The sequence below is a fragment of the Salvelinus fontinalis genome, chromosome 10, assembly GCF_029448725.1.
Source record: "Salvelinus fontinalis isolate EN_2023a chromosome 10, ASM2944872v1, whole genome shotgun sequence".
Taxonomy (NCBI): Eukaryota; Metazoa; Chordata; class Actinopteri; order Salmoniformes; family Salmonidae; genus Salvelinus; species Salvelinus fontinalis.
In genome coordinates this window covers 11,555,133-11,581,544 of record NC_074674.1, presented here as the reverse complement: position 1 = coordinate 11,581,544, position 26,412 = coordinate 11,555,133, and the positions used below count along the sequence as shown (strand labels likewise).

The 26,412-nt window shown below is 44.1% G+C and overlaps 1 protein-coding gene across 3 annotated transcripts in view; it reads left to right on the top strand.

Annotated features, from left to right (window-relative positions):
* The window catches only part of LOC129863617 (early estrogen-induced gene 1 protein-like), an 83,691-nt gene that overhangs the window by 47,744 nt on the left and 9,535 nt on the right, over positions 1-26,412 (top strand). The window contains exons 1-3 of one of the 3 annotated variants that reach the window (XM_055935731.1): positions 7,598-7,656; positions 8,878-8,907; positions 19,630-19,835. In XM_055935731.1, coding sequence (XP_055791706.1) covers positions 19,743-19,835 — 93 coding nt within the window. In that variant the 5' untranslated portion in view covers positions 7,598-7,656; positions 8,878-8,907; positions 19,630-19,742. Of the gene's footprint in view, positions 1-7,535; positions 7,657-8,877; positions 8,908-19,629; positions 19,836-26,412 lie in introns of those variants that run through there. The other 2 variants (XM_055935728.1, XM_055935730.1) reach the window with 2 other exon arrangements.

Here is a 26,412-nt window from a genome sequence, read left to right as displayed (position 1 = left end):
AATGCTGTGGTAGCCATGCTTGTTGAGTGTGCCTTGAATTCTAAATAAATCACAGACAGTGTCACCAGCAAAGCTCCCCCATACAATCACACCTCCATGCATCACTGTGGGAACCACACATGCGGAGATCATCTGTTCACCTACTCTGCGTCTCACAAAGACACGGTGGTTGGAACCATAAATCACACATTTTGACTTATCAGACCAAAGGACAGTGGTTTATTTGCAGCAACTCGACCATGAAGGCCTGATTCACGCAGTCTCCTCTGAACAGTTGATGTTGAGATGTGTCTGTTACTTGAACTTTGTGAAGCATTTATTTGGGATGCAATTTCTGAGGCTGGTAACTATAATGAATTTATCCTCTGCAGCAGAGGTAACTCTGGGTTTTTCCATTCCTATGGCGGTTCTGATGAGACACAAGTTTCATCATAGTGCTTGATGGTTTTTGCGACTGCACTTGAAGAAACTTTCGAAGTTCTTGACATTTTCCAGATTGACTGACCTTCATGTCTTAAAGAAATGATGGACTGTCATTTCTCTTTGCTTATTTGAGCTGTTCTTGTCATAATATGGACTTTGTCTTTTACCAAATAGGCCTATCTTCTGTATACGACCCCTACCTTGTCACAACACAACTGATTGGCTCAAGCACATTGAGAAGGAAAGAAATTCCAGAAATTTACTTTTAACAGGGCACACCTGTTAATTGAAATGCATTCCAGGTGACTACTTCATGAAGCTGGTTGAGAGAATGCCAAGAGTGTACAAAGCTGTCATCAAGGCAAAGGGTGGCTACTTAGAAGAATATATTTTGATTTGTTTAAAAACAAATTGGTTACTACATGATTCCATATGTGTAATTTCATAGTTTTGATGTCTTCACTATTATTCTACAATGTAGAAAATAGAACATCTTCAATGAGGCGCCATCGGACAAACCTTCATAGGTTTTCTTCCGTGGCTCTACAGTAGTCACTGTCACAGCAGTCCTTTGGCAATACAGAGACATATAATAGAATATTACTTTATTGTCCATCTCACAAAGGAAATTACACATGGCAGGAGCACAGGGGCCCTGGAACTAGGATACTTACCAATATCGTCCTCTGGTCTCTTCCACTTAGAGCAGTAGTTGTCAACCGGTTTCTGTTCCCTTTCTGTTTATCCATGAGGGTTAAAATCCCCTTGTGCGTTTTACCAGTAAGTCTATGGTCTCATGATTCTTCTCAAGTACCCCTTGTGGATAGGCCAAGTACCCCCAGGGGTCCTAGTACCCCTGGTTGAGAATCGCTGTCTTAGAATGTGCCCTCACTGGCACTATCGCTGATCTGGGACCTGCCTGGGTGAGACCCTGCTTGGCCCTCTGGGCCTGGAGCCTCCAGGGTGGCTAGAAGTGGATGATGCTACAGCTCTGCTAAGGCAGGCCTTTGGCACTACAGAGACATAGAATAGAATGGTACTTAAGTGATTTAAGGACATTTATCTTTTGCTATGCTCCCAGTCCAAACTCGCACAGATACCACAAAAACACACTTTTTAGCAGGAACACAGGGTCAGCTGCCCTTAGAGTATTTTAGGGGTTAAGAACTACCTTGACTACTGACTAGGCTACCTACCGAGATCATCCACATCCTCTGGTCTCTTCCTCTTAGAGGATTTTGATCCCATGCTGTTCGTGCTCCATGACCTCCAGGCTGAATATGAAGGGAATGTTGAATCTGTCTAATTTAGAATGTGTCATTCTAGAATTGTTTCCAAGACCTGAAAAAGTTATAATAACTGAATTTACTTCAATATTTGAAAATACACTGCTCAAAAAAATAAAGGGAACACTTAAACAACACAATGTAACTCCAAGTCAATCACACTTATGTGAAATCAAACTGTCCACTTAGGAAGCAACACTGATTGACAATACATTTCACATGCTGTTGTGCAAATGGAATAGACAAAAGGTGGAAATTATAGGCAATTAGTAAGACACCCCCAAAAAAGGAATGGTTCTGCAGGTGGTGACCACACACCACTTCTCAGTTCCTATGCTTCCTGGCTGATGTTTTGGTCACTTTTGAATGCTGGCGGTGCTTTCACTCTAGTGGTAGCATGAGACGGAGTCTACAACCCACACAAGTGGCTCAGGTAGTGCAGCTCATCCAGGATGGCACATCAATGCGAGCTGTGGCAAAAAGGTTTGCTGTGTCTGTCAGCGTAGTGTCCAGAGCATGAAGGCGCTACCAGGAGACAGGCCAGTACATCAGGAGACGTGGAGGAGGCCGTAGGAGGGCAACAACCCAGCAGCAGGACTGCTACCTCCGACTTTGTGCAAGGAGGTGCACTGCCAGAGCCCTGCAAAATGACCTCCAGCAGGCCACATTGTGTTGTCTTACTAATTGCCTATAATTTCCACCTTTTGTCTATTCCATTTGCACAACAGCATGTGAAATTTATTGTCAATCAGTGTTGCTTCCTAAGTGGACAGTTTGATTTCACAGAAGTGTGATTGACTTGGAGTTACATTGTGTTGTTTAAGTGTTCCCTTTATTTTTTTGAGCAGTGTACATTTTGGCTCAGTAATTCTGCTATCTCTCTTTCTAGTGTTGTGTTAGCTTATAACCCCTACATTCTGCATTTCCTGAGTTAAACTATAAGGCATGGATAGCGAAAGGAGGAAGTGAAAAAGAAAGAGAAAGAGAGGAAGACAGTGAGACCGAGACAGAGAGAGACATTGATGACACGTTGCCTGTAGTCTAGACCAAACAAAAGGGGAAAGATTCTCTGACTAAAAAATCTCACTTAAATGAACAGGGAACTTGTAGCACTCTGCTGACATAGATGGAGTAGTGAAAGTTTACATTTCCTGATTTTTTTAAAAGTATGGCCTGTGAGCAAAATGAAAGGATGGCCTTTGTATGGACATCCCGTTGTTATCAAGTTTGGTTGTGTAGTACCAATAGTCTTCTTCTCCTCCTTTCATTCACTACTGTCTTTCATGACTACTGTGTGTTCCATGGTTGTCATGGCGCCATGAGGTCACCTGGTTGGGGTTATTGTCTTGCTGGAAGATCCAATTGCGGCCAAGTTTCAGCCTCCTGGCAGAGGCAACCAGGTTTTGGGCTAAAACGTCCTACTGGATAAAGTTCATGATGCCATTGACGTTAACAAGAGCCACAGGACCAGTGGAAGCAAAATAGCTCCATAACATCAAAGATCCACCACCATATTTTATAGTAGGTATGTTTTTTTTTCAGTATATGATGCCTCTTTTCAATGCCAAACCCACCACTGGTGTGTGTGGCCAAAGAGTTCTAATTTCATGTCACCTGACAATAGCATGAAATCAAAATCAAATCAAACTTTATTTGTCACATGCGCCGAATACAACAAGTTTAGACCTTATCGTGAAATGCTTACTTATAAGCCCTTAACCAACAGTGCAGTTCAAGAAGAGTTCAACTAAAGTAAAGTAAGCCTTTTGGTCCTAGACTTGGCACTCCGGTACTGCTTGCCTTACCGTAGCAGAGAAAACAATTTATGACTTGGGTGACTGGAGTCTCTGACAATGTTATGGGCTTTCCTCTGACACCGCCTATTATATGGGTCCTGGATTGCAGGAAGCTGGCCCCAGTGATGTACTGGGCCATACGCACTACCCTCTGTAGCGCCTTACGGTCAGATGCCAAGCAGTTGCCATACTAGGCGGTGATGCAACCGATCAGATGCTCTCGATGGTGCAGCTGTAGAACTTTTTGAGGATCCCCCAGATCCCCAGACCCATGCCAAATATTTCAGTCTTCTAAGGGGGAAAAGGTTTTGTTGTGCACTCATCACGACTGTCTTGGTGTGTTTGGACCATAATAGATTGTTGATGATGTGGACACCAAGGAACTTGAAACTCTCGACCCGGTCCACTACAGCCACGTTGATGTTAATGGGGGCCTGTTCGGCTCGCATTTTCCTGTAGTCCACAATCAGCTCCTTTGTCTTGCTCACATTGAGGGAGAGGTTGTTGACCTGGCACCACACTGCCAGTCCAGGATCCAGTTGCAGAGGGAGGTGTTTAGTCCCAGGGTCCTTAGCTTAGTGATGAGCTTCGTGGGCACTATGGTGTTGAACGCTGAGCTGTAGTCAATGAACAGCATTCTCACATAGGTGTTCCTTTTGTCCAGGTGGGAAAGGGCAATGTGGAGTGTGATTGAGTTTGCGTCATCTGTGGATCTGTTGGGGCGGTATGCAAATTGGAGTGGGTCTATGGTATCCGGGAGGATGCTGTTGATGTGAGCCATGACCAGCCTTCTTGAAACATGTCGGTATTACAGACTCAGTCAGGGAGAGGTTGAAAATGTCAGTGAAGACACTTGCCAGTTGGTTTGCACATGCTTTGAATACACGTCCTGGTAATCCATCTGGCCCTGCGACTTTGTGAATGTTGAACTGTTTAAAGGTGTTACTCACATTGGCTACCGAAAGCGTTATCAAACAGTCATCCGTAACAACTGGTGCTCTCTTACATGCTTCTGTGTTGCTTGCCTTTAAGCGAGCATAAAAGGCATGTAGCTCGTCTGGTAGCTCATCACTGGGCAGCTCGCGTCTGGGTTTCCCTTTGTAGTCTGTAATAGTTTTCAAGCCCTCCCACATCCGACGAGCGTCAGAGCTGGTGAAGTAGGATTCAATCTTAATCCTGTAATGACGCTTTGCTTGTTTGATGTATCGTCTGAGGGCATAGCAGGATTTCTTATAGGCGCCCGGATTAGTGTCCCGCTCCTTGAAAGCGGCAGCTCTAGCTTGTAGCTCGATGCCTGTAATCCATGGCTTCTTGTTGGGATATGTACGTACGGTCACTGTGGGGACGACGTCGTCGATGCTCTTATTGATGAAGGCGATGACTGAGGTGGTGTTCTCCTCAGTGCCATCGGAGGAATCCCGGAACATATTCCAGTCTGTGCTAGCAAAACAGTTCTGTGGCGGAGCATCCGCGTCATCTGACCACTTCCGTATTGAGAAAGTCACTGGTACTTCCTGCTTTAGTTTTTGCTTGGAAGCAGGAATCAGGAGGATAGAATTATGGTCAGATTTGCCAAATGGAGGGCGGGGGAGAGCTTTGTATGCATCTCTGTGTGTGGAGTAAAGGTGGTCTAGAGTTTTTTTCCTCTTGTTGCACATGTGACATGCTGGTAAAAATGTGGTAAAACTGAATTAAGTTTGCCTGCATTAAAGTCCCCAGCCACTAGCAGTGCCACTTCTGCGTGAGCATTTTCTTGTTTGCTTTTGGCCTTATAGAGTTGGTTGAGTGCGGTCTTAGTGCCAGCATCGGTCTGTGGTGGTAAATAGTCGGCTATGAATAATATAGATGAGAACTTTCTTGGTATATAATGTGGTCTACAGCTTATCATAAGGTACTCTACCTCAGGCGAGCAATACCTCGAGACTTCTTTAATATTAGATATCGCGCACCAGCTGCTATTGACAAATCAGTTCCAATCCAAGTGCCAATGCCATTTACCAAACTCCAGGAATTTACATTTGTTGGATGACATGAAAATAGAGCTCTTTGGCCACACACACCAGTGGTGGGTTTGGCATCGAAAAGAGGAATCATATGCAGAAAATAACTTCATACCTATGCACCAAGCAAGCACACACACCCACACACTTACAATCTGACTTTAGGTTTCATTCTCTAGTTAGTCATTGGTGGCAGTGTAGTAGCATTGAGCATTGAACGTAAGGGGCTTTCCAAGCAGTAGATCTCTGTCTTTGGCAGTGTAATGTATCTGATGTGTGTAATAGTCCCTTTACTACAGCCAAATATATTTATAACTAACCCAAGATAGTTAATCTGTGTCATTTACAGTGTTAGCAAATTAAGCTTAGTAGGCAGAACAATCAAGGAGGTGGGAAAAGCCAAGCACGAGCTAGTGAGATCCTATTGGCGCTTTGCAACATGTATTTGCATATTTCCGTTAGGGAACACCACCTCTGTGAAGTGCGCGTGTGCACAAACTCAATTCGACCTTGCACCTCTTCTAAACAACGCAATTTTTTAAAACTGGCAAAGTATCAAGTCTATAAAACTTTGTGTACTGTGTTCGTAACAGATTCTAGTTTTGGGAGCAGAAAAATGTATTGAAATTAGATGTTTCATCGATGAGACATTAGCAGAATATCGGCCCAGTTTCACCTAGTTCCATCCTCTTCCACTACCCGCGTCTGGACTTCCTTTAGCCTCTCTGGGGTAGGTGGGACACCTGGCCAATAGCCAGGGAAAATGCAGAGCGCCAAATTCAAATAAAATTCTATAAAAATCAAACTTTCATTAAATCACACATGTAAGATACCAAATTAAAGCTACACTCGTTGTGATTCCAGCCAACGTGTCAGATTTCAAAAAGTATTTTCGGCGAAAGCATAAGATGCTATTATCTGATGATAGCACAACAGTAAACAAAGAGAGTAGCATATTTCAACACTGCAGGCACGACACAAAACGCAGAAATAAAAATATAATTCATGCCTTACCTTTGACGAACTTCTTTTGTTGGCACTCCAATATGTCCCATAAACATCACAAATGGTCCTTTTGTTCGATTAATTCCGTCGATATATATCCAAAATGTCAATTTATTTGCCGCGTTTCATCCAGAAAAAACACAGCTTCCAACTTGCGCAACGTCCCTACAAAATATTTAAAAAGTTACATGTAATCTTTACCAAAACATTTCAAACTACTTTTGTAATACAACGTTAGGTATTTTTATACATTAATAATCGATCAAATTGAAGACGGGATGATCTGTGTTCAATACAAAAAGAAAACAAACTGACGCAACTTTTCTCGTAATGTGCCTCTCTTAAACAATTCACTTCAAGTGACTGTCATTCAAGATGGCCGTACTTCTTCATTACACAAAGGAAAAACCTCAACCAATTTCTAAGGACTGGTGACATCCAGTGGAAGCGGTAGGAACTATAAACAAGTCCCTTAGAAATCTGGTTCCCAATGAAAACTAATTGAAAAGACAGTGACCTCAAAAAAAAAATCTGAATGGTTTGTTCTCGGGGTTTTGCCTGCTACATAAGTTCTGTTATACTCACAGACATGATTCAAACAGTTTTAGAAACTTCAGAGTGTTTTCTATCCAAATCTACTAATGATATGCATATCGTATATTCTGGGGATGAGTAGCAGGCAGTTGAATTTGGGCATGCTATTTATCCAAAAGTGAAAATGCTGCCCCCTACCCCGAAGAAGTTAACTACAATATTTGGTGGTGAGAAAACTTTCTAAATGGATGCTTCAGCTTTATAGTCTGTGACGTGTCTGGGTTACCCCTTCTGTCTGTGCTACAGCAGAGCAGGTGGTTTTCATTTGCTGTACTTTTGAGCTTGGCTCTTGATTATGTACTGTACAGTAAGCATTGGCCGGAGAGATGCCCAAAACAGAGCTAGAGAAACTGATAATATTGACGATGATAATGGTATGAGGATAATGATTGATGATGATGATCGTGATGGTGATCTCTGTCTGTCTATAGGGAGGAGGTTCAGCAGAACTGTGTTCGTTGGAAAAAGAAGTTCTCCTTCGTCTGTAAAATGAGTGCCAATCCTACCACTGGAGTCCTGGACCGATGCATCTGCAGGGTTTCTGTACGCAAGGTAACTACATCTCCCATCAACCCCTGCTCTAGTCATTTACCCTGCCAAATAATGGTACTGTCTATTCTGTAGTATTTTACCGTACCAAATAATGGTATCGTGTAGACAACATTGGGGAGATATTTTCCTAGTGCAAAACAGCCTATGTAGTGAGAAAATGTTGCCCTGCTGTAGTGTCTTTCTAAAATGTTATGCATATTTTGGGCAACTTTTACTTACTGCGTAAGCTTTTTTGCCCAGGCTCTCTTTGTCTCAAAAGTGCCTTTTAGTTACATTGTTAACCTGTTATAAGAAAATGAATCTGTAGTTACTCTGGTATTAAGTATACCTTGTTAATGGAAGCCTTCTCCCTTACTTTTTTATCGCCAACTCTGATGTAAATGAGACATTCCCAGACTTTTCACACACCTACTACACACTAGATCAACTTTGACAGGTGTTTTTCAATGTATTTTTTTGCAGTCAGCGTAGAAGTTCTATGGACTCTTTTATATTTTTTGTTGTTTACTTTACGCTCTTATTAGCGACAATGCTAGCTGCAGTACATTTAACTAATTTAGTAGACGCTCTTATCCAGAGTGACTTACAGTAGTGAGTGCATACATTTTCATACTTTTTTTGTACTGGTCCCCCGAACCCACAACCCTAGCGAATCAAACGCACAACCCTTGTGTTGCAAGTGACTTGCTCTACCAACTGAGCTACACGGGACCAGTACTCCTCCCTATGGTGTTACCATGGTATCAGCAAATATGAGGATTGAAAAATGTGACTCTACCTTTATTGTATCAGTAATGACTGATTGGAGATCAGGGTGTGGCTAGAATCACACAGCTCAGTATCTGCTACTATGACATGGAGTCCTCAGAACTCAGATCAGTTCATCTGTAGGGAGTGGGGACACTATAATGTAATGCATGTAAACTGTTGTTAACGTCTCAGCTATACACTTTGTGGTTTTATAAGACACATTTTCTTCTAGTGTAGCATACAAGTGCCCACTGTTAAAACCACATTCTGTAAGATTATTTAGAATGAAAAGATTGATTGTTTATAATCAAACTTTTCAAGTGGTTCCTTCCTTTAATTTGTAATTTGTTCCTTTAATCCTGCTGTAGAATTGACTATAGAAGGAAAGAAGGTGTGTTTCTTCTGAAAGTGTTGGCAGCACACAGGAGTTTGTGCTTCAGGTATTTCATCTGCTTCTTCTTGTCATTGCAGGAGCTTAAAGGAGGAAAGACGTTTTCAAAGGTATGAAGACAAAAAAAAAATGGCCGTCTAATTTTTCAGCGTACCTCCACTACTTTATCTTTAGCGGGTAGATCAGCTTTAACGTTGCTGATAGATTGTGGCTTCCATCAATGTTATTGTCTACATCATTTCCAATCCCCAATATATACTTTTTGTAAATATACGGTACCAGTCAAAAGTTTTGACACACCTACTCATTCCATGGTTTTTCTTTATTTTTACTATTTTCTACATTGTAGAATAATAATGAAGACATCAAAACTATGAAATAACACATATGGAATAATCTAGTAATTAAAAAAGTGCTAAACTATCTACAGTAGCTGCAAGTTATATTGTATTATTTTATTTATTTTTTATCCCAGGCCCCTGTCCCCCAGGAGGCCTTTTGCCTTTTGGTAGGCCTTCATTGTAAATAAGAATTTGTTATTAACTGGCTTGCTTAGTTAAACAAAGGTTAAATACAAAATAAAATTAACAAATTCAAATATATTTTAGATTTGAGATTCTTCAAAGTAGCCACCCTTTGCATTGATGACGGTTTGCACACTCTTTGCATTCTCTCAACCAGCTTCACTTGGAATGCTTTTCCAACAGTCTTGAAGGAGTTCCCACATATATTTTGATTTGTTTAACACTTTTTGGTTACTACATTATTCCATATGTGTTTTGTCAAAGTTGTGATGTCTTCACTATTATTCTACAACGTAGAAAATAGTAAAATAAAGAAAAACCCTTGAACGAGTAGGTGTTCCAGGCTTTTGCTTGGTACTGTATATTTTACTTTATTATTTTCCCCTAACCCTACCACCCCGCCCCTATTTGGAGTAAACTAATGGACGACAACGCTTAGTCTTCTACTTCCAGTTTATACATACTATATACATTTTACGGACGCAGTATATTTTACAACGCTTATCTTTTTTGTATTTAGTCCCATCCTTCTCTCAACCCATCCCATATATCGCTGAAGACCATCCAGACCACACCGTTTGATTTTTATTTGACATGTATTTTTCAACTGTGCTGTTTCACAAAAGTTCTGAACTTATATATATTTTACGGACACAGTATATTATACATTAGTTATCTTATTATTTTTAGTCCCCCCCTTCAGCTCCACTCAACCCCTCCCATCTATCTATTTTTATTTATATTTGCCTTATATTTTTCAATGCTGCTGTGATGTTTCACAAAACTTCACAAAAGTTTTACAAACATTTTCTACAGATTGTAAATTAATGATAAACATTAATTAATTAATCACCCAGCAGTGCTATTTCGTCACGCCCTGACCATAGAGATACTTTTATTCCCTATGTTGGTTAGGTCGGGGTGTGACAAGGGTGGGGTATCTAGGTTATTATTTGTCTATGTTGGCCTGGTTGCACTGCATTTGACTTCACGGTTCGTTTTTGTTCTGTATTGTTTTGGTGAGTTTCTTTAATTAAACATGTGGAACTCTACGCACACTGCGCCTTGGTCCATTAATTGTACAAACGACCGTGACAGAAGATCCCACCACTCACGGACCAAGCAGCGTGCACAGGAGGAGAGGGTATACTGGGCCTGGGAGGATATCCAGGAGGTAAAGACATCCTGGACTTGGGAGGAAATAATGGCAGGAGACAAAAGCCTGCCATGGAAGCAGGCGAAAGCAGTGAAGGAGGGACAGCGACAACACCGGGGTTCGCGGCCACGACGTAGGCCCAAGAAGCAGCCTCCCAAATTGTTTGGGGGGGGGGGCACACAGGGTGGTCGGCGGAGCTGAGGGGTGAGTCAGAGACCTAGGAGGAATATTGGGATAGATTGAGCGTGGAGTGGTTGGCGAAAGTTGAGGAGAGTGATGAGAGAGAGCTGTTGGTTTGGCTGGAGAGGCAAGACAGTCGCCCTGAGGAGCATGTTAGCCCTCCGATGCCACCTGTGCCAGTTCTCCGCACTCGCTTTGAGGAGAGTGTCATCGTTCCGGTACAATGTGTGCCGGTTCTACGCACCGTGTCTCCAGTGCGCCTCCACAGCCCGGTACGTCCTGTGACAGCTCCCCGCACTTGCCGTGCGAAGGTTGTCATCTGTCCAGCACACGTTGTGCCAGCTTTACGCTCCAGACCTCCAGTGCGCCTCCACGGCCCAGTACGTCCTGTGCCGGTTCTACGCACCGTGTCTCCAGTGCGCCTCCATAGTCCGGTGCGTCTTGTGCCAGCTCCCCGCACTTGCCGTGCGAAGGTTGTCATCTGTCCAGGACACGTTGTGCCAGCTCTACGCTCCAGACCTCCAGTGCGCCTTCACAGCCCAGTACGTCCTGTGCCGGCTCCACGCACCAGGCTTCCTGTGGGTCTCCCCAGCCCGGTACGGCCTGTGCTGGCTCCATGCTCCAGGCCTCCTGTGCGTCTTCCCAGCCCGGTACGTCCTGTGCCGGCTCCAAGCACCAGGCCTCCAGTGCATCTCCCCAGCCTGGTACGCCCTGTGCCAGCTCCACGCACCAGGCCTCCAGCGACGGTCTGCAGTACGGAGCCTCCAGCGACGGTTCCCGGTCCGGAGCCTCCAATGACGATCCACGATCCGGAGTCCCCGGCGACGATCCACGGTCCGGAGTTTCCGGCGACGATTCACGGTCCGGTTCCTCCGGCGACGATCCACGGTCCGGTTCCTCCGGCGACAATCCCCGCACCGGAGCCACCCCCAACGTTAGATGCCCACCCAGACCCCCCCCTAATGAGTCAGGTTTTGCGGCCGGAGTCCGCACCTTTGGGGGGGGGGGGGGGTACTGTCCCGCCCTGACCATAGAGATCCTTTTATTCTCTATGTTGGTTAGGTCGGGGTGTGACTAGAGTGGGTTATCTAGGTTATTATTTGTCTATGTTGGCCTGGTATGGTTCCCAATCAGAGGCAGCTGTTTATCGTTGTCTCTGATTGGGGGTCATATTTAGGCAGCCTGTTTTCCACTGGGTTTTTGTGGGTCTTGTTTGTTCTTGTGTAGTTGCCAGTTGCACTGCATTTGACTTCACGTTTTGTTTTTGTTCTGTATTGTTTTGGTGAGTTTCTTTAATTAAACATGTGGAACTCTACGCACGCTGCGCCTTGGTCCGTTAATTCTACAAACGACCGTGACATATTTGCAGAGTTAGCTCCAGGTAAATGTTGTAATTCTTCAGTCATTCCTGAACCTGCGACCAAAAACAAGCTACATATGGACAGTACCAAAACAAATTATCTAATGATTCTGTCTCTTCGCAGCAAAATCTGCAACGCTGGGATGGTTGTATCCCCCATATATATATATTCTATTGTATGCAAGAATTTTGTATAATAATTTAAACTGAAAGGTTTTGAATACAGCATTGTTTTGTGCATCAGTTCATAAACCATGTCCAATGGAATTGGTACATCGAAAATCTCTTCCCAACTATTTTGTAATCTATATGGCACAGCTGTCAATGTTTTGGTCCTTAAATGAAACTGGTATACTTTTTTATTTATCACAATTTTATTTTTACCAATTTTGGTATTTAATGCAGGGTTGACAGGCAAGTTCCTTACTTTCTCTCCCTTCCACTTGCCTCTCTTTTGTGCTAATGCCGCAATTAGTTGGTTGTCATTTTGAGTAGCGCAGACATTTCCATTTTGTTAGCTGCATGTGTGACATAACTCCACCAGTCCTATTTATTTATCATTTACAATGATTATACAATTTTATTTAGAATTAAAAATGTATATATTTATATATATACATTTGTATATTTGAGTTTAACCATCATATTTGTTGTAATATCTGTTCTGTCTTTTCTGGTGGATTAAACTGAAATTGCAACCAACTTTCCAATTTTTGCTCATATAATTAAAAAAAACTGTTTGCTAGGTGTAGGCAAGGCCATAAGAAAATATGTCAACTGTGATATGACTAAAGAGTTATTCAGGGTGAGATTTCTACAAATAGACAGGTGTTTTCCTTTCTATGGTAGCAAGATCTTATCTATTTTTGCTAACTTTCTATTCAAATGTATTGTAGTGAGATTATTTATTTATTTTGGGAATGAACACTGAGTATGTCCACTTCACCGTCAGACCATTTTATTGGTAAACTACACAGTAATGTAAAAGTAGCATGTTTTGGTGATCCAATATGTAATATTGATCATAATTTGGTTGTAGTCCAGAGAGGTTAGAAAAATGATCTAGATCCTCTATGAAGCTGTGGAGGGATCTAAATTGTGGATTTAAAAGAAAACATGAATCATCAGTGTACAATGACACCTTTGTTTTTAAGCTCTGGATTTGTAGCTCGTTGATATTATTGTTGGATCTGATTTAGCTAACATAGCTAACATTTAGATTGCCATAATAAATATAAATGCCGATAGTGGACAACCTTGTTTTACTCCTCTTGACAGTTGAATACTTTCTGAGAACTAGCCTTATTTACTATTTAACACCTAAGGTTACTATACTTAACTTAAACCCATTGTATAAGAGTTTCTCCCAAATTGAAATATTCCAGACATTTATATATGAATTCCAGTCGTACTTTATCAAAAGCCTTTTCAAAGTCAGCTATGGTTTCCCAGATTTGTCATAGTGTTCTATTGTTTCCAGTGCTTGTCTTATATTATCTCCAATGTATCATCCATGTCTGATTAGGATGAATAATATCTGACAATACCTTTTTAATTCTATTTAATTATCCTCCCTCTCTCATTTTTTTCTAGAGTTTTTGCATCACAACACTGACGTGTAAGGGGCCTCAAATGTTTTAAATGGACTGGATCTTTATATTTACCACTTGGGTCCTGTTTCATTAATAATTATATAAGACCTTATTGAGTATCTTATGATTTACCATTTTATTAGGACTGGTTAAAACATGCTAATAATGGTCCTGTGAATACATCAAAGGTTTGGTATACCTTAACTGGTATGTCATCCAGCCCTGGAGTTGTCCCAGACTTAAAGTCTTCATTTACATCAAGTTCCTCCTCTGTAATTTGGCCTTCACATGAGTCGTTATTTACGACTGTTCATTTTACATTATTAATAGCAACAACAAAAAACGTGTAACAAATTTGGTAGCATTTCTATGTTGAAGGTGAAAAAAATAATTTGATGCATTTTCCCCCATATTCCATCCAGTTCGCTTTATTTAAAAATATACATTACACTTGATCTTTCTTGAATAAGTTCCTCCATTTCTTTTTGTTTTTCCTCTAACATATTCTGTGCCTCTATGATACAGTTTTTATTGATATCTATCTATACTGTTAGTCCCTCTATTTCCTTTGTTAATATGAATTATTTTTGACCTAAATTGCATTTGTTTTAACGATTGAATTGCATGACCTCTAAAGGCACATTTAAAAGTGTCCCATACAATAAGGGAATCTGCTGTACCTATGTTATTTATGAAAAAGTCAGTTCTAAATTATTCTGTCCTGGTTAAAAACAAGTTGTCATCCAAAGGCTTTGATAAAATGTCCAATATCCTCACCCACATGGAAATTCTGTAAGAGTAATGCATATGCTAATTATTTGATGGTCCGACTGCATTTTGTCCCCTATCAACACTTTTTAAACTTTTGGTGCCAGTGTGAATGACATAAGAAAGTAATCAAGACATCTAGCTTGATTAAGCCTCCGCCATGTATATCTCACTAGGTCAGGATATTTCAGTCTCCATATATCCACTAGTTCCAATATATCCATGATATTTGTGATTTCCTTAAATTCATAAGGGTGATAGTTTGTTGTGTGATTTCCTTTACATTCCATTGAGGTATTTAAAACCGTAATATAATCTCCCACCATAATAATAGAGTCTTGTATTGCTTGTAGGCTTGATCAATTATTATATACAGTTGAAGTCGGAGGTTTACATACACTTAGGTTGGAGTCATCAAAACTTGTTTTTCAACCACTCCACACATTTCTTGTTAACAAACTATAGTTTTGGCAAGTCGGTTAGGACATCTACTTTGTGCATGACACAAGTCATTTTTCCAACAATTGTTTGCAGACAGATTATTTCACTTATAATTCACTGTATCACAATTCCAGTGGGTCAGAAGTTTACATACACTAAGTTGACTATACCTTTAAACAGCTTGGAAAATTCCAGAAAATGATGTCATGGTTTAGAAGCTTCTGATAGGCTAACTGACATCATTTGAGTCAATTGGAAGTGTACCTGTGGATGTATTTCAAGGCCTACCTTCAAACTCAGTGCCTCTTTGCTTGACATAATGGGAAAATCAAAAGAAATCAGCCAAGACCTCAGAAAAAAAATGGTAGACCTCCACAAGTCTGGTTCATCCATGGGAGCCATTTCCAAATGCCTGAAGGTACCGCGTTCATCTGTACAAACAATAGTATGCAAGTATAAACACCATGGGACCACACAGCCGTCATACCGCTCATTTAGGAAGGAAACACATTCTGTCTCCTAGAGATGAACGTACTTTGGTGCGGAAAGTGCAAATCAATCCCAGAACAACAGCAAAGGACCTTGTGAAGATGCTGAAGGAAACAGGTACAAAAGTATCTATATCCGCAGTAAAACGAGTCCTATATCGACATAACCTGAAAGGCCGCTCAGCAAGGAAGGAGCCACTGCTTCAAAACCGCCATATAAAAGCCAGGCTACAGTTTGCAACTGCACATGGTGACAGAGATTGTACTTTTTGCAGAAATGTCCTCTGATCTGATGAAACAAAAATAGAACTGTTTGGCCGTAATGACCATCGTTATGTTTGGAGGAAAAAGGGGGAGGCTTGTAAGCCAAAGAATTCCATCCCAACCATGAAGCATGGGGGTGGCAGCATCATGTTGTCGGGTGCTTTGCTGCAGGAGGGACTGGTGCACTTCACAAAATAGATGGCATCATGAGGGAGTAAAATTATGTGGATATATTGACGACATAAGTCTCAAGACATAAGTCAGGAAGTTAAAGGTTGGTCGCAAATGGGTCTTTCAAATGGATAATCATCCCAAGCATACTTCCAAGTTGTGGCAAAATGGCTTAAGGACAACAAAGTCAAGGTATTGGAGTGGCTATCACAAAGCCCTGACCTCAATCCTATAGCAAATTTGTGGGCAGAACTGAAAAAGTGTGTGGAGGCAAAGGGGGTCTTCAAACCTGACTCAGTTACATCAGCTCTGTCAGGAGGAATTGGCCAAAATTCACCCAATTTATTGTGGGAAGCTTGTGGAAGACAACCCGAAATGTTTGACCCAAGTTAAACAATTTAAAGGCAATTTGTGGAGTGAATGACTCCAACATAAGTGTATGTAAACTTCCAACTTCAACTGTATATATACACTGAGCAAAAATATAAACGCAACTTGTAATGTAAAGTGTTGGTCCCATGTTTCATGAGATTAAAAAAAAAATCCCAGAAATGTTCCATACTCACAAAAAGCTTATTTCTCTCAAATTGTGTGCGCAAATGTGTTTACGTCTCTTTTAGTGAGCATTTCTCCTTAGCCAAGATAATCCATTCACCTGACAGTTGTGGCATATCAAGAAGCTGATTAAACAGCATGATCATTACACAGGTGTACCTTGTGCTGGGGACAGTAAAAGGCCACTTTAAAGTGTGCAGTTTTTTCACACAACACAATGCCACAGATGTCTCAAGTTTTTAGGGAGTGTGCGATTGGGAACTCACAGGATCAACACAAGGAGCTATTTGTATTGTGGGACTTTTTGTCATTTTGTGTCCTCTTGCCCGGTAAAAGACCAGGGTCACCAGTAGGAGCGAGTACTCTGGTGAGCCATATGGAGAACTTTTCTGCTTCCCTTTCTCGCACCCCTTTTCATGTCATTCTGCTGTGGGGAAACCAGTCCAAATCTCTCCTGGAAGTAAGAGAGATTTTAGGGTCCTCAATGACTCTGGGGCCGATGAGAGCTTTTTGGACGTCACACTGGCTTCCGAGCTGAACATCCCCACTCAACCCCTCTCCATTCCCATGGATGTTAGAGTGCTGGACGGGTGCGCTATAGGTCAGGTCACCCATAACACCACTCCCATCAACCTACGTGTGTCAGGGAATCACAGCAAGACCATTCAATTCCTTCTCATCAAGTCCTGCCAAATTCCCGTTGTTTTGGGATTCTCCTGGCTCCAGTGACACAATCCCCTCATCAACTGGTCTACGGGTGCTATCATGGGCTGGAGTCCGTTCTGCCAACGCCATTGCCTGAAGTCGGCGCAACTTTCCCTGGGATGTCTTCCTGGGGGCTTGGAAGCTGCTCCGGACCTCTTTGCCATTCCGGCGGAGTACCAGGAGGTGTTCAGCAAGTCCCGGGCCACTTCCCTTCCGCCACACCAACACTATGACTGCGGGATTGACCTTCTCCTCAGCACCACGCCGCCCCGGGGACGTCTGTACTCTCTGTCGGACCAGAGTTCAAGGCTATGTAGACCTACATTGGGGACTCCCTAGCTGCAGGATTTATCCGTCCCTCTTCCTCTCCCGCTGGCGCAGGGTTCTTCTTCATGGAGAAAAAGGACAAGACCCTGCACCCGTGCATTGACTATCGGGAACTCAATTACATTACTGTGAAGAATTGTTATCCGCTACCACTAATTTCCTCTGCCTTCGAGCCGCTCCAGGGGCCCACTGTTTTCTCCAAGCTGGATCTGCGAAACGGCTACCACCTGGTGCGGATACGAGAGGGGGATGAGTGGAAGACCGCCTTCAACACGGTCAGCAGCCACTACGAATATCTGGTCATGCCCTTTGGCCTCACCAATGCCCCTGCCGTGATCCAGGTTCTGGTGAATGATGTTCTCCGCGACATGTTGAACCGGTTCGTCTTCGTCTACATTGATGACATCCTCATCTTCTCCCGCTCCCCCCAAGAACATGTGCTCCACGTCCGACAGGTTCTCCAGCGCCTTCCGGAGAACCCGTTGTTTGTTGGAAAAGGTGGAAAAGTGCGAGTTCCATCGCTCCACCACTCCCTTTCTGGGCTACATCATCTCTGCCGGGAGTGTCCAGATGGATCCCGAGAAGGTGAGAGCGGTGGTGGATTGGCCTCAGCCTACTTCCAGGGTGCAGCTGCAATGCTTCTTGGGGTTTGACAACTTTTATCACCACTTTATCCGGGTTTACAGCACCCTGGCCTCCCCCCTGTCTGCAACTCAGCTTTACCAAAAATCCGGGACCTTAAACACCACTTCACCACTGATCCTATCCTGGTTCATCCTGAACCTTCCCATCAGTTCGTGGTGGAGGCCGATGCTTCAGATGTCGGAGTGGGGGCTGTCCTGTCCCAACGTTCTGCCCTGGACCTTATGCTACATCCCTGCGCCTTCTTCTGCCACCGCCTCAATGCCATGGAGAGGAACTATGATGTGGGGAATCGGGAGCTTCTTGCGGTGAAGATGGCGTTGGAGGAATGGAGGCAGTGGCTAAAAGGGGCGGAACATCCGTTCATTGTGTGGACCGACCAAAAAACCAAGCGCCTCAACTCCAGGCAAGCGAGATGTGCCCTGCTGTTTACACGGTTCAACTTTTCCCTCTCCTACCGGCCGGGGTCCAAGAACGTCAAGCCAGATGCCCTGTCTCGCCGCTATAACCTCACGGTTACCACCCCGGAGCCCGAGATCATCCTTGCCACCTTGTGCCTGGCGACGGCACTCATCTGGGGTATAGGGAAACCGGTCCGGGAGGCGCAGCGGTCCGAGCCACACCCTTGGGTCGGGGCCAGATAACCGGATGTTTGTGCCTGACACTGTCTGCGGTCCTGGAGTGGGCCCATTCCTCCAGGCTTGCCTGTCACCCGGGCTCTCGTCGCACCCTGGCCTTCGCGCAACAACGCTTTTGGTGGCCTACTATGGTTCTGGATGTTGCCGCGTTTGTCGCCGCCTGCACGATCTGTGCACAGAACAAGACTCCTCGGCAAGCTCCGGCTGGTCTTCTCCAACCACTGCCTGTCCATCACCGTACCTGGTCCCATATATCCCACTGCCATCCTGAAAGCCGCCCACTTCATTCCTCTTCATAAACTACCCTCGACCAAGTAGACGGCCCAGCACGTCTTCCAGATCCACGGACTCCCGGTGGACATGGTCTCCGAAAGGGGTCTGCAGTTCTCGTCCCGGTTCTGGAAGGTGTTCTGCTTGCTCATTGGGTCATCGGCCAGCCTGTCATCCGGATTCCAACCCCAGTCCAACAGCCAGTCGGAGCGAGCGAACCAGGACTTAGAGACGACTCTTCGCTGCCTAGTTTCCACCAACCCTGCCACCTGGAGTTAGCAACTGGTATGGGTTGTGTACGCCCGCAACACCCTTCCTTGCTCTGCCACGGGTCTCTCGCCCTTCAAGTGTTCCTTGGGATATCAGCCTTCGCTCTTCCCTGAGAAAGAGGAGGAAGTCAGCAATCCCTCTGCCCAGATGTCCATCCGCCGCTATCGCCGTACCTGGAACTGTGCCCAGGCCACCCTGTTGAAGACCACTTCCAGGTATAGGCGACAAGCGGATCACCACCGGACCCCTGGGCCACGCTATCGGCTTGTGCAGAGGATATGACACTCCACCCCGGGACCTGCCCCTCTAGGTGGAGTCCCGTAAACTTTCCGCCCCATTTCATCGGCCCGTTCCCTATCTCTAGAGTCATTAGCCCCACTGCTGTTTGTCTTTTATTACTCCGTACCCTCCGTATTCACCCACCTCTCCATGTGTCTAAGATTAAGCCTGTGTCTCACAGCCCTTTGTCTTCTGTTTCCAGGCCCATTCCCCTTCCCCGTGTCATCGATGGCCATCCGGCGTACATGGTGAAACGCCTCCTGAGTGTTCGACCACGGGGCAGGGGTTTCCAGTACCTGGTTGACTGGGAGGGTTATGGCCCGGAGGAGAGGTGCTGGGTCCCCGCTAGAGACATCCTGGACCCAGCCCTTATCGCCGACTTCCACTGCCGGCACCCCTGTCAACCAGGTATGCGCCCAGGTAGAACACCAGGTGGCACCACTAGAGGGGGGGAGTACTGTCACATCCTGATCTGTTTCACCTGTCTGTGATTGTTTCCACCCCCCTACAGGTGTCGCCAATCTTCCCCATTATCCCCTGTGTATTTATACCTGTGTTCTCTGTTTGTCTGTTGCCAGTTCGTCTTGTTTGTCAAGTCAATCAACGTTTTTTGTCTCGGCTACTGCTTTTCCCAGTCTCTCTTTTTCTTGCCCTCCTGGTTTTGACCCTTGCTTGTCCTGACTCTGAGTCTGCCTGCCTGACCACTCTGCCTGCCCCTGACCCTGAGCCTGCCTGCCGACCTATACCTTTGCCCCACCTCTGGATTATTGACCTCTGCCTACCCTGACCCTGTGCCTACCTGCCATCCGGTACTGTTGCCCCACCTCTTGTTTACTGACCCCTGCCTGCCTTGACCTGTCTATTGCCTGCCCCTGTTGGATTATAAACCATTGTTAATTTGACGTTGTCTGCATCTGGGTCTTATCTTCATTCCTGATACTGAGGGTGGGTGGAGGGGTGCTGAGGAGTATTTCTGTCTGTAATGAAGCCCTTTTGTTGGGAAAAACTCATTCTGATTTGTTGAGCCTGGCTCCTCAGGGGTGGGCATGGCAGCCACATGGGTAGGCCTATGTCCTCCAAGGCCCACCCTTGGCTGCAGTCCTGCCCAGTCATGTGAAATCCACCCCACCTAGAGGGAGGTGGAAAAAATCACATCTCCCAACTTCCGGCGCCGCCAGAGATGGCCGCCTTGCTTCACGTTCCTAGGAAACTATGCAGTATTCAGTTTTTTTATATATTATTTCTTACATTGTTATCCCAGGAAATCTTAAGTTTTATTACATACAGCCGGGAGGAACTATTGGATATAAGAGCAACGTCAACTTACCAACATTATGACCACGAATACGACTTTCCCAAGGCGGATCCTCTGTTTGGTCCACCACCCAGGGCAATAGATCGGATCATAGCCGGCGACCCAAAACAACGGCGCCACAGAAATGGCAGATGGAGCGGTCTTCTGGTCAGGCTCCGTAGACGGGCACATCGCGCACCGCTCCCGAGTATACTACTCGCCAATGTCCAGTCTCTTGACAACAAGGTAGATGAAATCTGAGCAGGGGTTGCCTTCCAGAGAGACATCAGAGATTGTAACGTTCTTTGTTTCACGGAAACATGGCTCACTCGGGATACGTTATCAGAGTCGGTACAGCCACCTGGTTTCTTCACGCATCGTGCCGACAGAAACAAACATCTCTCTGGTAAGAAGAAGGGCGGGGGTGTATGCCTTATGATTAACGAGACGTGGTGTGATCATAACAACATACAGGAACTCAAGTCCTTTTGTTCATCAAGAATTCCTTACAATCAAATGCCATCCGCATTATCTACCAAGAGAATTATCTTCGATTATAATCACAGTCGTGTACAGTGGGGCAAAAAATTATTTAGTTAGCCACCAATTGTGCAAGTTCTCCCACTTAAAAAGATTTTTTATGAATTTATTTGCAAATTGTGGTGGAAAATAAGTATTTGGTCACCTACAAACAAGCAAGATTTCTGGCTCTCATAGACCTGTAACTTCTTCTTTAAGAGGCTCCTCTATCCTCCACTCGTTACCTGTATTAATGGCACCTGTTTGAACAGGTGCCATTAATAGGTGACCAAATACTTATTTTCCACCACAATTTGCAAATAAATTCATAAAAAATCCTACAATGTGATTTTCTGGATTTTTTTTTCTCATTTTGTCTGTCATAGTTGAAGTGTACCTATGATGAAAATTACAGGCCTCTCTCATATTTTTAAGTGGGAGAACTTGCACAATTGGTGGCTGACTAAATACTTTTTTGCCCCACTGTATATCCCCCCCAAGCAGACACATCGACAGCCCTGAAAGAACTTCATTGGACTCTATGTAAACTGGAAACCATATTTCCTGAGGCTGCATTTATTGTAGCTGGGGATTTTAACAAGGCTAATCCGAAAACAAGGCTCCCTAAATTTTATCAGCATATCGAATTACCCGGGCTGGTAAAACCCTGGATCATTGTTACTCTAACTTCCGCGACGCATACAAAGCCCTCGCTCGCCCTCCTTTCGGAAAATCTGACCACGATTCCATTTTGTTGCTCCCAGCCTATAGACAGAAACTAAATCAGGAAACGCCCTTGCTCAGGTCTGTTCAATGCTGATCCGACCAATCGGATTCCACGCTTCAAGATTGCTTCGATCACGTGGACTGGGATATGTTCCGCACAGCGTCGTACAATAACATTGATGAATACACTGATTCGGTGAGCGAGTTTATTAGCAAGTGCACCGGTGATGTTGTACCCACAGCGACTATTAAAACCTTCCCCAACCAGAAACCGTTGATTGATGGCAGCATTCGCACAAAACTGAAAGCGCGAACCACTGCTTTTAATCAGGGCAAGGTGACCGGAAACATGACTGAATACAAACAGTGTAGCTATTCCCTCCGCAAGGCAATCAAACAAGCTAAGCGTCAGTATAGAGACAAAGTAGACTCGCGAACTTAACGGCTCAGACTCGAGAGGTATGTGGCAGGGTCTACAGTCAATCACGGTCTACAAAAAGAAAAACAGCCCCGTTGTGGACCACAATGTCTTGCTCCCAGACAAACTAAACAACTTCTTTGCTCGCTTTGAGGACGATACAGTGCCACCGACACAGCTCGCTACAAAAACCTGCGGGCTCTCCTTCACTGCAGCCAACGTGAGTAAAACATTTAAACGTGCTAACCCTTGCAAGGCTGCCGGCACAGATGGCATCCCTAGCCGCGTCCTCAGAGCATGCACAGACCAGCTGGTTGGTGTGTTTACGGACATATTCAATCTCTCCTTATTCCAGTCTGCTGTTCCCACATGCTTCAAGAGGGCCACCATTGTTCCTGTTCCCAAAAAAGCTAAGGTAACTGAGCTAACTGACTATCGCCCCATAGCACTCACTTCCGTCATCATGAAGTGCTTTGAGAGACTAGTCAAGGACCTTTATGGGGAAGTGGAGAAGTGGTCTGTGGTCACCACCTGCAGAATCACTCCTGTTTTGGGGGGTGTCTTGCTAATTGCCTATAATTTCCACCTTTTGTCTATTCCATTTGCACAACAGCATGTGAAATTTATTGTCAATCAGTGTTGCTTCCTAAGTGGACAGTTTGATTTCACAGAAGTGTGATTGATTTGGAGTTACATTGTGTTGTTTAAGTGTTCCCTTTATTTTTTTGAGCAGTGTATATTTCGGTTCAGTATATATAAAAAAAATCTTGCATATCTTAATTTATTTCCACAATTAACAAATAATATGCGTAATAATGTAGGCAGTTCATACGAAGGATTGTTACCTATAACCAGGATTGGCATTACAATAATTACATTTTTGGCAAGCAATTATATTTTAGCAAACAATATTTGTGATTCATCTTCTATTGATTACCCCATAGCAACCGATGTGGGATACATACACACACACTCACACTCACACACACACACACACACACACACACTCCCCACCCTTCCCCCCCAACAACCACAAGCTCAGATGTTCAACAGTTGTTCCATCCACAAGCCCAACTCAAGAGATGACTAGATGTGCGAATGCATATACAGTTGTAGCTGTTTGAGAAGGCATCCAAGAGTGGGGCGATTTGATTAACCAATACCAAGTCCTAGCTGATGGAGCTCAGATACCCCCCTACTCTAAAACACACACACGCTGGTCCCCCGTTGTGACCGTTTTCCCAAGTATCTCTGTGCAGTCAGACCTTTTGATTGTTTTGTGCCACAAGAGCTGCAATAATTTGCCCCCTCTCTAATTGGGGCGGCAGCGTAGCTTAGTGGTTAGAGCGTTGGACTAGTAACCGGAAGGTTGCAAGTTCAAATCCCCGAGCTGACAAGGTACAAATCTGTCGTTCTGCCCCTGAACAGGCAGTTAACCCACTGTTCCTAGGCCGTCATTGAAAATAAGAATTTGTTCTTAACTGACTTGCCTAGTTAAATAAAGGTAAAAAAAAAAAAAAAAAAAAAAAAAAAAAAAAAAATTGTCCAAGTGTGACCTCCTCCCCATGGGTTACTGCAGCTAGTGTAGTCAGCACTGCCACTACTTGGGTGGGGGCACCTAACTGAAATTCCCACCGGCTAGGTACAAGGTCATCAAGGTTCTCATTAGCAGCTTTGATAAATCCCTTGTATATTATGCTCACCCATCAGGGGACTTTAGCTTTGTAGGACCAACCCTGCCAGGCAGGAGCAGACTCTTGTAGTGCCAGTGCTGCTTTAGTGGGTCTCTGACCGTGTTTATCTTTCTGTCTTGGCTGCGTATCGGCTACAGTAGGACTATAAAACAAATATGGACTTCTCCTTAGGGTGTGGTTCGCTCAGGTGGGTGTCTAGGGTATAGGGTTGGGGACCGTTCCATCATGATAGGACAAGAAATAAATCAACTATATTTATAATTTATTTTAAAATGAATAACCCATATCTACACAAAATTGAAGGCTCCACTACTTTTGTGTGGATGCCCTTTTGGGCGTGTCTGTAGTTGGCACAGTGTTTGTGTGTTACAGAGTGTGTTACAGTACATTTTACAGCCTCAATAACGGTAAAACCGCTGTGGTAAAAGTAACTTAATCGTAATCGGTCCATAGCTCAAGCCAACTAACTGTAGTATGACATACATGTGACAAAACATTGTGACACAGGATGGGACTTTTGGGGATGTTGGGAAAATAGGACAGTGACATGAAATACTTTTTCCCTGCCTTATTTTCCATCCATAGTGTTTGTAGTTTATAGGGTTTCCACTAGTTGACAGTCAACTGTGTGAAGTACCTTTTTAGCTCTTCAGTGACCCTGACCTAAGTTTTTAGGTGTGACCTACCAAGTAACCCAGCCAGTGATTAACACAGGTAACTAAGGGTGATGTCTGGATTGGCTACAGCGCATGCATTTTTGCTAACCCTAACCTAATTCTCCTTACCTACTTTTATTCTCCTAACCTGCTGCGTAAGTTCTCCTAACCTGCTACGAAAAGTCAATTTTAAATAAGCTGTATTCTATCCAGTCAAAACCATAACTAAGTACTGTGGATAGTGCCACCATTACCAACAGGCCCTTTGGATTTCTAGAAATGACTGACATAGTATAGTATAGTGTCTATACTTGTGCTTCAGAAGACATACTGCATTAAGGTATTATAGCATCTTTAGTCTCTTGCCACACACTGTTTAGTAGGAAAATGGATTGTCCTTTTTGACATTGAAGACAGTGCATGGGAACTGGGAAGCACTCATAGTGGGAAGAGACAGGGCAGAGGCCAATCATGATTCTAGTGCTGATTATTGAAAAGGCATGTGACTGGTGGCCTTAAGGCACCAGTTTCTTTATCTAAGAGGAAAGTGTGAGGACATGGACCTCCCCTTGTCCATTAAAGAAGGAAATGTATGCATGCGCGTGTGTGTGTGCGTGCGTGCGTGCGTGTGATGTGTGTGTTGGCCTGCGTCTCTGCCTGCCTGTGTCTGTGTGTTAAGGCTGGGTGGATGTTATCATTGAGATTGTGCTTCCCTGTCCCCCTTGTTTCCTCCATATTTGCTGATCCCGTTCATCCGGGAAAAAGGCACTGTACCGGAATGTCCTCTGAATTAGCCGAGAGAGAGAGAGAGAGAGAGAGAGAGAGAGAGAGAGAGAGAGAGAGAGAGAGAGAGAGAGAGAGAGAGAGAGAGAGAGAGAGAGAGAGAGAGGAAAGAAAGGTTTTATGTTGTGTGAATTGTTAGATATTACTGCACTGTTTGAGCTAGAAACACAAGCATTTTGCTACACCCGCAATAACATCTGCTAAACATGTGTATGTGACAAAATAACATTTGATTTGATTAGAGATGTAAAGAGAGATAATGATACTCTAGGTCAGCTTGCTCTGCAATTCACTAGCCACAGGGCATGTGGCATGGGAGTATAGGAGGTCTTTGACATCTCTGGGTCTGTAGGCGTTTGACACAGAGGGCAAGAGGAAGATGACTGTGGAAAAGGACTATTAGTTCTCTGAGTTTACATTTACATTTTTACATTTAAGTCATTTAGCAGACGCTCTTATCCAGAGCGACTTACAAATTGGAAAGTTCATACATATTCATCCTGGTCCCCCCATGGGGAATGAACCCACAACCCTGGCGTTGCAAGCGCCATGCTCTACCAACTGAGCCACACGGGAGTTCTGATGTGTTTGCCCAGTCCTGCTTCCTCTCAGTAGTGCAGGACAATGTCTGTCCAACTTACAGTAGTCTATAGCTTGTCACTCAGACTCATGGCACTCCAGCCCAGAGATGTGTGTCAGAGATTGAGTGGCTGTGTCTGTGGGAAGATACGAAGCTAACAGTTTGCGAATGAAAATGCTCCAATACATACAGCTATTGTGGATACAACGAGAAAAGATTTGTGATCCGCACGTTGGTTTTGAAACCTTGTCTTCTGACCACGTTAAAACAGTAGGATAATATGTTGATTCTAACACGACTCACAATTTAGATGAC